Source organism: Musa acuminata, chromosome BXJ3-10, assembly GCF_036884655.1.
Source record: "Musa acuminata AAA Group cultivar baxijiao chromosome BXJ3-10, Cavendish_Baxijiao_AAA, whole genome shotgun sequence".
NCBI classification, from domain to species: Eukaryota; Viridiplantae; Streptophyta; class Magnoliopsida; order Zingiberales; family Musaceae; genus Musa; species Musa acuminata.
In genome coordinates, this window is record NC_088358.1 from 5,495,053 (window position 1) to 5,508,583 (window position 13,531).

The 13,531-nt window shown below is 37.9% G+C and overlaps 1 protein-coding gene across 1 annotated transcript; it reads left to right on the plus strand.

The window, feature by feature from the left end:
* Window positions 1-9,265: 9,265 nt before the first annotated feature.
* Window positions 9,266-11,254, plus strand: LOC135651254 (caffeoyl-CoA O-methyltransferase 1-like). Its single transcript, XM_065171210.1, has 5 exons — window positions 9,266-9,476; window positions 9,629-9,708; window positions 10,334-10,478; window positions 10,564-10,695; window positions 10,883-11,254. The coding sequence occupies exons 1-5, from the start codon at window positions 9,384-9,386 to the stop codon at window positions 11,174-11,176; spliced, it is 744 nt and encodes a 247-aa protein (XP_065027282.1). The 5' UTR covers window positions 9,266-9,383; the 3' UTR covers window positions 11,177-11,254.
* The last annotated feature ends 2,277 nt before the right edge of the window (window positions 11,255-13,531 follow it).

Here is a 13,531-nt window from a genome sequence, read left to right on the forward strand (position 1 = left end):
ACAAATTGAATGAGTTGAAAATAATGATGAATGTTTTGAAAATAAATTATTGTATTATGTTTGATAATTTTACATTTTAAAATTATGCATGATGAGTTGAAGTGATGTTGGTTTAAAAAATATTTATTCAAATGCATGAATCGATAATCTTTTTGTCAAATGAATCATGATTTTTCTTGTGAATTCTTGGAATTATAACTTGAGTCTTCCTTTTGAATCAAGATCATTTCCTATCATGCTTTCTATTTACAAAACAAGAAATTTATCAAAAATGATATATGGTCTTTTGACATTCATGATTTGATTCTTCATCTTTGTTATTTATCCTTGTAATGATTTGAAGATTGAAGTAAAGGGAACTGAATTGCACTATTGTATTGTTATTCTCTTCATTTTGCCAATGACAAAGGGAGAGAAAGAATTGCTAGTATGCACATCACGAAAAGAGGCAAACTTGCTAGCTTGCTCATCTCAAAAGAGAAGCAAGAAGTGCTATCTTGTAAATCTCAAGAGAATTAATGTTTGCTATGTTACATATTTCAAGAAGATGCAAAAATAGTCTATTTGCACATCTCAAAAGATGGAATATTTTTCTAACTTTTATATATGTAAAATTTGCTAGTTTGCATACTTTAAAATAATATAAATTGCTAGCTTGCATATTCCAAAATATTATAAAATTCACTAGCTTGCATGATGTAGAACTTGCTATCTTAAACATCCCCAAGAATTGCTAGCTTGAAATCTCAAAAGAAGCAAAAGTGCTATCTTGCCCATCTCAAGAAGTAAAAAATTGCACTACTCAAAAGAAAAGAAAAAAAATTACTAGCTTGCATAATGATAAAACTTGAGATTATGTTTATAATGCAATGTCTAAAAATTTGCTAGTTGCACTTCTTCTTTTTGTTGATGACAAAGGGGGAGAAGTTATGATGACAATCATGCATTGAATGATGTATTTAAAATTTGATTATGCATGATTTTATGATGATATTCATGATTAAATTTGCTTTGACTTGAAATCAATTTGAATTCAAGAGTTCTATCAATATGGCATATTGATAGGGGGAGTTAAAGTTAACTCTATCATCAATTAATTATCATCATCAAAAAGGGGGAGATTGTTGAATTTTGGATTTTGATGATAAAACCAATTGATAATGTTTATAATTTGATCTATATTTTGAGTGATGCAGGAAGCTTTGATCAGGGTGAGATAATTAAAGTAGGAAGAATCATGTTGGGCCAGAGAGAAACATGTCAAAAGATTGGACGTCGAGCCGAAGGATCATTCGACATATCGGCAGAAGGCTTCGGGCCATGGGTTCAAGCATCGGGCCAAGAAAAGCAAAAATTGCACTAAGAAAATTGGAGTTGCGGAGGTCATCTAGCCGATTGGGCAATATGCCACAAGAGAGGATGATGCGCCGAAGATTCAAATGAAGCGCCGATGAACCAATAACATGCCAAATAACATTTGATTTACTTTGTAATAATTATCTAGATCAAAGTAGGTTTTAAGTGTTCGAGATTAACTATGATAGCGATTAAACCATAAAGCAAAATGAAGTCCCAAAGTCAAGAACGAGATTTCGTTGGGAGTTCAAGAGTTCGTTGAAAGTCCAGACGTTCATCGGATATTCTATCGAAATTGATCGAGAAGTCTAGGAGCTTGCTAAAGAAGCTTATCGGAACTCACCAAGAAGATCGTCGGGAAGTCTAGGAGCTTACCGGGAGTCCGTTGGAATATTGACGAGAGATCGTCGGAAGTTCGCCGAAAGATCGTTGAAAGCTCGCTGGAAGAAACCTAGACTTACCGTACTTATTTAGCTTAGTGTATGCCTTAAAATTTGTAATTAGCATATAATTGGGTTAAAATTGGGTCAACTCAATTAGGGGCTAATTGGGCCTAAGTTTGGGCTATGTTGGGCCAAGTGAAAGGCCCAAATAGTGACCCAATAAGTAAAACTATTGGTGGCACAGTCTCTGAGATTGTGTTATGTGGTGGTACCGTCTAGACACAGTCTTCCAAGTGGTAGTACCGCCAGACTGGGCAAAGGTACTACCTAGTGTCAGTGCTGTAGGCGATGGTACCGCTAGTACCTCAAAAATCGGGGATGAGACTCCTTTAGGCTCCAAGTTTGAATCCACTTGAGGCCTATAAATACCCCTCTCATCCCTGGTTAACAAAAACAACAAGAATAAAGAGCAAAAAGAAACAAAAACACTATTGTAATCTTGTAAGAACTCCTCTTAAGCTCTAAGTGTTAGTCTTGTTTGAGAGAGGAGTGAATGGAGTTGTAAAGGTTCTCTCCTGAACCTATCAAAAGGAGAATCGAGTTGTAAGGGTAGTTGATCTTCGCCCGTTGAAGAAAGATTGTTATTGGATGTCAATGGCCTCGATGGAGGAGGAATTAGGAGTGGATGTAGGTCATGATGACCGAACCACTATAAAACTCGGTTTGCATTTCTATTTATGCAATTTACCAAGGATTGTCATACCAAATTGTACCACCCAGTACGGGCGGTATGGACCGGTTCGATAGGCTACCGGTATGCGGACCACCCGCTACCGTGTGGTACACCCAAAAAATCCCATATCGGACGATACGGGGTAATATCGAGCGGTAACAATCGAAATTTTGACCGTTACCGCCTGGTACCACTCGGTAACGGTTGATTTCGACCATTACCGCCCGGCACCACTCGGTACCACCCGGTACCACTCAGTAACGATCGAAATTGACCGTTACCGCACTGTAGCAGTGTTATAGTGCTCCAACGGTCAATTTGACTGTTGGAGCCCTTTCTTCTCCTATTTAAACCATTCTTCTCTCCCCTATTTCATTATACTCTCTTAAACTCTCTCTCAAACTTTTTTTTCTCTCTTAAACTCTATAAAATAACAATTTGTGAATTCAATCGAGGCTAATTTAAGAACATTAAGAGGAATTGGAAGGCAGTAGCATCAGTTGCATCATTGGAAAGATTTGAGTCGGGCGACGAGACACCTTCACAATCACATTCTCTTTCTCGCTCGGTCCAGAGACATGACAGCAACATGGATAACAATGCCTCAACAGATGATGGCAGTGATGCCGGGCAATCGTTGGTCTCGTCTACACAACTTGAGAGTGGTGAATGGACTGAGGAGTAATATTTTACACATGTCACTCAAGATTCAGATCATGGAACTCAACAAGGTACTGGTCAAGTTTATGCGCGGAAGGGGAAGGGGATGGGGAAAGTAGTAGATGAATATAAACAAATGCGATAGAGCATACATGATATAGACACAGAAAGAGGCTCATCGTATTCACAGCCATCGTATTATGGAGAATCATATAGGCAATAATAGTATGGTGATAGTTGGTCATCCTTCTCTGAGCAACAGCATGGTACAGAACAGCACCAATATATGCCTCAAGAGCTGCCTCGGACAAATATGATTCATGACGATCAATCTACGATCAACACCACATTGATGCATCAATGACATATAGTGTATCAATACACTATGTCATGGAATCAATTTCATAATTGGGTCCAACAAACATATCATATTGATATGTATCGGATCGAGGACCCCAATCCACCACCCGTGGAGGCCCGTCATTCGTTTTGGTAGTAGAATCAATAATCAGGTATATCTAGATATGTAATTATTTAATTCATTTGAATTTTAGAGTTTATATTGTAACAAAATAGTCTAACAATTCAATTGATTTTTCTGTAGATATTTCAATCTATAACGAGCTGAAATACGAACCTCGAACAAGACTACCTCAAAGCCTAAAAAAGATATATGATACTATTCTTACCTAATTTACATTGATTTTGCTAAACTTATACTATTACTATATGTATTCGTAACTTGAAAACTCTATCCTAACTTTTTTTTTTAATTTTCAAATATTTTCAGAGGGTTAAATCGGTGAAATCAGGTGTACCGCTCGGTACACCATACCGTACCGTACCGAGCCCGGGTCGAAACACCGGTATGGTACGGTATAGCGAACCTTATAATTTACCTTTATTGCAAACTGCTTTCCTTACTTTGCTTTCACTATGCTTATGAAAAAACATTGAATTTCAAGTTATTTATCGAGATCGGTTTTTATCGTACGAAGATTTTTCAAATCGATATTTTTATCCGCTGCACTAATTCACCCCCCCCCCCCCTAGTGTCGACTTGATCCTAACAATACCTATGGAGCCGATGGGAGGGAATTGTGATAGCAAGGGTTGCTCATAGCTCCTATGGCATATTCATATGGGCGGTCGATCCGTACAGCTCCCAATAGTACAGATCGGCCTATTCAGGCTATGGTGGTACGACGTTGATCTGTGCTGCCTCATGCGGCATGGGACTAACGAGGGATGATCGAGAGGATACCGACCACTAGCCCAGCCCTCTCCTATATTAAACAAATACTCCGTTGTCCTCCACATTAGTTTCTTTATGACTACCAATTGATGACCTATGAACGGTGCTGGAATACTTCCTATCAAGTAACATTATATGAGAAGTGTTGAAAGCTGAAATTGCAGTAAGAGTAATAGTGATACCATCTCCTGGGAGTCATTTGTTTTAAATTAATATTTTCCCTGAAACCTAAAAAGTGTTTCCCAACCATCTGCATGTGTTGATAGGGTTCCTCATGGGAATTGTTACCGCAATGATGACAGAAATTTTTTTTTAATGCCACAGGAATTGTTTATGAAGTAATATTTGATTAATTATATAACAATGACTTGGTTAATTATAATGATCAATTTTTTTTCACATCATATAATACTATAATATAATTGATGCAACTCAAGTGAATCTAGATACAAAATCCAACAAATTCGATCCACTATCACATGATATTTTATATGGATCTGTGGGTTAACTTCTGTTTTTTATTTTGGGTTGTTTGGATAACACATAATGTAAAAGAATGATCCATTGCACAATGTGAATCAAGTTTATTTTATGTGTTGAAGAATTTATTTATTATCTTATCAAATTTAAATCTGAATTTTTGTGTAAAATTAGAGCTGTAATGGAAAACCTCGTATATCGAAGCCTTTCTTTGCTTCACGAACATATCAACTGTGAATTTTAAATTTATTGTTAAAATTTTGACGATGTTATGAAAGAGTGAAATTATAAAGGAAATCTCGTTGCTCAGTTGAGGAAATCCTCTCTCTCACCATGTATAAATAGACACCATATGATACTAATTGGTATGTACTTTTTTTTGCCTTTATAATTTCACTCTTCATTCTATCATGGTATCAGAGCAGCAATTGTAAGGAGCCATCGCTGTTGCTGTAGCATCCCATTGAGTCGACATCGAGAAACATCGAGTCGATGCCAAGAAACTCTTTTCTCCTCATCTGCGATTGTCCATTCGCCGCCGCAACCATTAGGTGGATCTATCGCGCACCCCCCCCCCTTTCATCACAAGAGATCTTGACTATTATCATGCCCCCGCAAGACGGTGCTTTTGTCAAGAACACCGATCTTGGACTGATGTGATGAAAGCGATTTGCGGGTGAGGGGCTTCGTGAGGGAGTCCGCTAGTTGATCAGCTGTATGTACGTGAGAAACATGTAGTTGATGTCTGATAACTTATTCTCGCACGAAGTGAAAGTCAATGGCTATATGTTTTATGCGTGAGTGGAATACCGGATTGGCACATAAATAAGTAGCTCTGACATTGTCATTATATTATAGGAGTAGAGGTAATGTTGATGTCAAGTTCCTTGAGGAGATTCATGACCTAATTGAGTTCTACAGCAGTGGTGGCTATGTCACGGTATTCAGCTTCAATTGTAGAATGTGTAACTATCTTTTACTTCTTAGAACTCCAACTGATTGGATTAGGTTCAAGAAAGATAATATACCCTGACGTGGATGTTCTGTCATCAAAATTCCCTATCCAATCAGCATCAGCAAAGGCGTGGAGAAGGTGGGAGTGTTTGTGGAAAAAGAGGTCATGATTGATAGTCCCATAAAGATATCGCAAGATTTGTTTGACTGTAGACCAATGCATAGTAGATAGTCGATGCATGAATTGGGATAATTTATTAACTGCAAATGAGATATCTGGATGGGTGAGAGATAAGTACTGTAAGGAGCCAAGGATTTGATGTCAGGGAGGAGAGGTTACGCGACTCGTCACTAGAGTCACACACGTCCGAGATGGAGGCAAGGTTATTGTCGGAGCGGTTCTTCTTAGGTGGCAGGGCAACGACAGCAATGGGTCGGGAGAAGTTAGTGGTGGTGCTGGGCCCGTGGAGTTGGATGGCAATAGAGTCGTACACCTTGATGACCTCCTCGGCGGTGTTGAACATGCCGAGCCACACCCAAACGTGGGGCCAGGGGTCGCGGATCTCTGCCCGAACTTCCCACGACCGTGGAACCACTTCATGCTACCGTCCCCTTCATGGGAGCAGAAGAGGATCTATTTGGTCCTTGTCATGGTTCTCCTTCCGAAAGGGAAGGAAGATGTAGCAGAGGAAGGGTGGTAGCAACAACGATGGCTGTAGGATTATCGCTTTGATACCATGATAGAAATGAAATACAAAGAAGGATATTGTATTACATGGTGCAAGGGAGGATTTCCTCAACTGAGCAGTGAGATTTCCTCGTGCAGTTGAGGAAATCTCATATGTTATGCAGTTGAGAAAATCTCTCTGTTATCATGCCCCCTCAAGATTGAGCTCCTATCAAGGATACCGATCTTAGACTGATGCAACAAAAATAGTTTGCGGGCTAAAGGCTTCGTGAGTGAGTCTGCTAGTTGATCAGCCATATGAACATGAGAGACACGAAGTTGATATCTGACAACTTGATCTCACACAAAGTGAAAGTCGATGGCAATGTATTTCATGCATGAGTGGAACACTGGATTGACACATAAGTAGGTAGCTCTAACATTATCACAATATATTATAGGAGTAAAGGTAGAGCTGACTTTGAGTTCCTTGAGAAGATTTATAACACAATTGAGTTCAGCAGCAACAGTAGCAATGATACGATATTTAGCTTTAGTTGTAGACCGGGAGATTGTTTTTTGCTTCTTAGAACTCTAACTAATTGGATTAGACCCAAGAAAGATGACATACCTCGATGTGGAGGTTCTATCATCAAAGTTTATCGCCCAATCAGTATCAGCAAATGCATGGAGATGAAGTGGAGTGGTTTTGCGGAGAAAGAGACTATCATTGAGGGTCCCCTTTAAGATATTGTAAAATTCGTTTAATCGTAGACTAATGCATAACAAAAGGCTGGTGCATGTATTGAGATAATTTATTGACTGCAAATAAGATATCTGGACGAGTGAGAGCCAAGTACTGTAAGGAGCCAAGTACTTGTCGGTATTGAGTTAAGTCCGTGGTAGGGCTGCCATCACATAATTTGAGTGATTCACTAGTGAGAGAGGAGTAGCAACTTCTTTCACATCCTGCATATTTATCTTTGATAATAAGTCTTGAATATACTTTCTCTATGAGAGGAGGAGACCTGAGGATGTAAATGTTATTTCTATTCCCAAAAAGTAGCTCAAGGGTCCTAAATCTTTGAGGGATAATCGATCAATCAATTGCTTTAGAAATGTCTGAATCTCTAAGGGATCATTGCCTGTGATAATAATATCATCTATATATACTATAAAATATATTGTATTTCCATGTTATTATCATAGGAATAAAGAGGCATCAGACTTGGAGTTGATGAAGCCAATTGATATCAGAAACGATCCAAGTTTAGTATACCAAGCTCTTGGAGCTTGATAGAGTCCATAAATGACTTTTTGTAATTTGCAAATATGTCTCAGATACTAGTGATGAATAAAGCCAATGGGGTTGCTGCATAAAGACATCTTCAGTTAGAGTCCCCTATAAAAGGGCATTGTTAACGGCCAAACTTAGAATAAGCCAAATTATTGTGGGTTTAACTACAAGACTAAAAGTCTCTGTGAAATCAACTCCAAGTCATTGATGAAACCCTTTGGCCACTAAACATGCTTTATATCGAGCAATGGACCCATCGAGGTTCCGCTTAATTCGAAAGACCCATTTACACCCGATTATGTTTTGTGTATGATAAAAAGGTATAAGAGTCCATGTGGAGAAGATGTCCACCAAGCTCTTGACTGGTTATAGCCGCAGCCGCTCGACCCAAGGGGTGGCGGGCATCGGAGGTGAGACCCTTGGAGGAGGAAGAGGATAAGCGGCTAGTGGCACCATGAGAGACGAGCTTGCTCGTGGTGAACTCGGCGAGGCAGAGAGTCTGTGCCTTCTTCTTCGTAGGAGGAAAAGGATAAGCGACTCCTATTTATACAGATTAGGAGTAGAATTTTCCTCAATAGAATAGAAATCTCCCTCTCCTATTTATACAGATTAGGAGGAGGTAGGATTTTCCTCAACAGAATAGAGGATTTCTCTCAATAGAGCAGGGATGTTAGGGATCGAGTGGGAGGACGGAGGAGGGGGAGCGACAGATCCGCCTATTGGTTGCGACGGCGAATGGACTACCGCAGATGAGGAGAAAAGAGTTTCTCGACGTCGACTCGACGTCGACTCGATGGGGTCGACGTCGACTCGATGGGGTGCTACAGCAACAGCGATGGCTCCTCATAATTACTGTTCTAATACCATGATAGAACGAAGAGTGAAATTATAAAAGTAAAAAAAAGTACATACCAATTAGTATCATATGGTGTCTATTTATATATGGTGAAAGAGATATTTCCTTCAACTGAGCAATGAGATTTCTTTGTGCAATCGAGGAAATCCCATCTGTTATACAATTGAGAAAATCTCTCAGTTATCAATTACTAATTATTATTGACATAACAGTTTATTACTAAAGTTTCATCACTTTTTTATCACTAAGATTTTTACACATCTACCTCACCAAAATGGTCTTTATTATCATCTTAATGATAAGGTTCGAACAAGTTGACCATAAACACAATTGATCATTGGACTAATAATTTAGTGTCCAAGGTATCTTCTTCGTCACTAATGACGGATCAGTTCCTTGACTGAAATTTTTGATTGACCAAATGTGACTTTGTCATCATATCATCACTAATGATTTAGTGACTGAAATAATTTAGTGTCTAAGGTATCTTCTTCGTCACTAATGACGGATCAATTCCTTGACTGAAATTTTTTATTGACAAAATGTGACTTTGTCAGCTTATCTAATATCATCGTCAATCACGAGGTACGAATTATGCAAGGGCAGTCCTACCACCTCTCCCTCCTTAAATCAAGCCGGAATTGTGCCGCAGTACCGCCACGCAATACTTTGGAGACCACCCAACTCTCCTCCTCCTCCTACTACCACAAAGAGAGAAGGAAGTTGGTTCGGTAGAGCGGCAATGGCAGGATCATTTGAGGTACGTGTAGGAGACAAAGTACTGCCGCCGGTCCTGGAACATAAGACCATCTTGCATAGCGGGGCACTTTACCAGGTTCGTCTCTTTCTCTTTCTTTGTCTCTTATCGCTATCTGATCTTTATGTGTACTGTTCATACATATATACACTCGGAAAAAGAAGGATAAATACTCTCTCTCTCTCTCTCTCTGATCTCTACGTGTATGTTTTACTCTGCATGCTTTGTAGTATATTTTGGAGACCAGTGTGTACCCTCGTGAGCCCGAGGCCTTGAAGGAGCTGCGGCAACTCACAGCCACACACCCCAGGCAAGCTCCGGCTTTCTTTCTGGTTTTATCGAACATAATAAGACGAAATTATGTTGCTTTTTTTTTTCTTTATTTCTCTTTTGAGGAACATGAATTTTGCCCTCTAATCTTAATTTATGGAAGAATAGAAAGTGCAACTTTTGAAGCTATTTTTTTTTCCCTCTTTACAGTTAAGATTAAAATATGTTTGTTTCTTAAAACGGGTAAAAAAATTATCACTTAAGGCATCATTAAGATATATATGACGTAATTAGCTAATCAGTTAGTGACGTTATTTTTCTCCATAAATATATAAGAAACTTTGGATTTCATTAAATGGTTAAGAAAAAAGAAGATATCTTTAATTCATCCGGTTTTCTACTTTTGGTCCAATATATATTTTCTGAACTCTCTCGCCTAATGCAGTCTTGAGGCTTCTACTTTATGGTCTGTCTCACACTAAAATATGGACCGGTTCATCTTATGTTGTTTGCATCACCCATTAACCTCATCACTTTGCTTATTTGGATTACTCGACTATGATAACGTGTTGGGAATTTGAAAATGTTAAGCTTGAGTGAAGAACATATATTGTGAATAAAAGCTTAATGCATTAGGCGAATATAAAAGCTTGAGCGAATTACAGGAACGGATTGGCGGCAGGTGCAGATGAAATGCAATTCTTGAGGATGCTATTGAAGCTGATGAATGCCAAGAAGACACTAGAGATCGGCGTATTCACCGGCTACTCCCTCCTCTCCACCGCCCTCAGCCTCCCCCATGACGGTGAGGTAGGGTCCTTTCTACGTCACCAATAGCTCTCTTGCTGTTCGACGTAATTGGTGTTTATTAAGATACAGCTCTTCTCGTGTGTAGATCATAGCCATCGACACTAATCGAAAGAACTTTGAGTTCGGACTCCCTATTTTTGAGAAGGCTGGGGTAGCACACAAAATTGAATTCCGTGAGGGCCTTGCTCTACCCATCCTCGATGAAATGATGGAGGCGGTAAGAGAAAGAGAGTGCATTACAAACTCACTAGTTGGGTTTAGATTTCGATTTCAACAACTTGTCGAACACATATTATGGTAAAAGAAGTGATAAGAGAACGAGTCCTAGGAAATAATGTTTGATAAGTAGTGTTCGGTTGGTTTGAAATGAGATATACACAGTCTCATCTGCATTTTACTTGTAGGAGAAGTACAAAGGATCGTTCGACTTTGTGTTTGTGGACGCGGACAAGAGCAACAATCTCAACTACCATGATAGGGTGATGGAGATGGTGAGAGTCGGGGGCATGATCGGGTACGACAACACGTTGTGGAGTGGCTCGGTGGTGGCGTCGTCAGAGAACACCTTACCTTGGTACATCATGGAGAACCGAGATGCCGTTGTGGAGTTCAATGCATACCTTGCTGCCGACTCACGGGTGGAGATCTGCCACCTCACTATCTCCGACGGCTTCACTCTCTGTCGTCGTCTTACCTGATGTCCACCATGCCTCTCATGGTTAAAGCAGACACGAATAACTTGTGCTTGTGCATGAAGAAGGAATAAGTTTGCTGAACTTGATTGCAGATTCACTTACACTCATTAAAGCTCATAAACTCTCACAATCTTTTGCTCCCTGATTTAATTCTCTAGCCATTTCATCTCTAACGACCTCATTTCGGAGCACTTCTCTCTGCCATAGAAAGTGGACAACTACGAAAAGAGGTAACACCACAAAGCCATAAACGATCAAATTCGGCTAACTTCTAACCACAAATATTTTTTAATAAGTGAGAGGTTAAAATCTCATCCGATAAATTTGAAAGATGTCCGTAAATTAGTTGATAAATATCTTGACTATTGATAGTAAATAACTGAGATCAAATCATGTCTGATGACAGAAAATTAATATTCTTCTTAACTCCTTAGTGAAAACAAGAAAGAAGGAAAAAAAAATCCCTATAATATTCTCTCTCTCTCTCTCTCTCTCTCTCTCTCTCTCTATATATATATATATATATATATATATATATATATATGTGTGTGTGTGTGTGTGTGTGTGTGTGTGTGTGTGTGTGTATATATATATATGTGTGTATATATAAATGTATATATATATGTATATATATGTATATATATACATATATTTGTATATATATATATATGTATATATATTTATATATGTGTGTGTATATATACGTATATATGTATATGTATATATATGTATATATACATATATATACATGTGTATATATATATACATATATATATGTATATACATATACATATATATATACATATATATACATATACATGTATATACATATACATATGTATATATATATACATATATATATACATATATATATATACATGTATATTTATATATACATAGATATATATACATATATATATATATATATATATATATATATGTATAGTTGTATATATATTTGTATACATATATATATATATATATACATAATAAAAAGTTAAGTTACTCTTCAAATTAATAATAAAAAGAAAAAAAATGTACACATTCTTTTGATCAAAGAGAGATTGGGAAATAAATGTCTGTGGGCAGGATGTAGACCCAAACACAATCGATTGCTAAGAGACGCTACATCAACAATATAATTGTCGATGATAAGCATTTGACAATGATCGATTGATTAAATCTAAGAAACCTTACATTATCTATAAGTGGGCGATAAGAGGGACTAGATAGAAAAATAGATCGATAATATTAACAAATTGTTCATGCATCAAAATAAAATCTGATTAACATATTTTCATAAACGAAACATGTTAGGATTGTGAATCTGCACTAAATTTAAAAATGACAATTTGAATAGTATCATTCGATGAAAATCGATATCAGAAAGAGTTTAACTTGAAAGTGTAGGAAATTCTAGGGTGACATCATATGTACAGTGAAAGAACAGAAAATAAAATTCCCCAAATTTTCCAATGATGTATTCATCGTCGTGTGAAGATTGGTGTATAAAATCTTAAAAAACCAAAAGTTACGTATATGAAATAATTTGTGTTTTACTTAAGGAGATCGTATATCCCTAAATCCCGATAGATCCGCAGAAGAGGATGAAGGAAGTCAAGCTCCCTCTTCTCTTGCGATGATGCACGCAGTAGTACTACGATTACGCTCCTCAAATCTTCAGGCCTGCTACTTGAGGAGGAGGAGAATGGGAGAGGAGAATAGAAGATGGTAACCAAAAATCTCTAGCTTATGAAACTTTGGTTCCCTCTAATTTATAGAGTTCCTTTGTCAATTTATCGCTAATGAATATTGCCCTATTGGATACTAGGTCTCCATCCAACTACCCAAGCCTCTTAGATTAGTGGATCTCTATCCAATAATATGTCATTGGCTCTTATTGGATCTCATCCATAAGATCCAATAATTTAGTGGCTTATTGGATATCAAATAATATAGGGGCTTCGACGGATATCTCATATTCAAACCTCTATTCGTCATAATGTCTATCATATGTGTGTGACCCTCTAGGCTCAAATCGAGCTAGCCATCAGTCACACTTATCAGAACTCCTTCTAGTTCAATGAATTATTATCTCTATAATACTTCACTCGACACATCGACTAGGCCACTACGATGATTCTACATGCTGCCCACACGCAGAAATAAGGTTTCAAAATGCAAGGCAAAGATAATAGGCCACTATGACGTAGTCCCTAGATGATATAGGGGAATTAAATCTATTAGACTTGTTTGAGCTCAGTTACTGTATATCGATAGTCCCGCATCCATATAATATCCTAGAGACCATATACCGGGTATGGTACTATCAAGCCTATACAGTTTATACTCGAGTCT

Excerpts from the sequence above, each read along its gene's own strand:
- LOC135651254 (XM_065171210.1), top strand. The coding sequence starts at position 9,384 with ATGGCAGGATCATTTGAGGTACGTGTAGGAGACAAAGTACTGCCGCCG. Across the intron at positions 9,709-10,333 it reads CTCACAGCCACACACCCCAG|GAACGGATTGGCGGCAGGTG; the intron begins GCAAGCTCCGGC and ends AGCGAATTACAG. Across the intron at positions 10,696-10,882 it reads TCGATGAAATGATGGAGGCG|GAGAAGTACAAAGGATCGTT; the intron begins GTAAGAGAAAGA and ends TTTTACTTGTAG.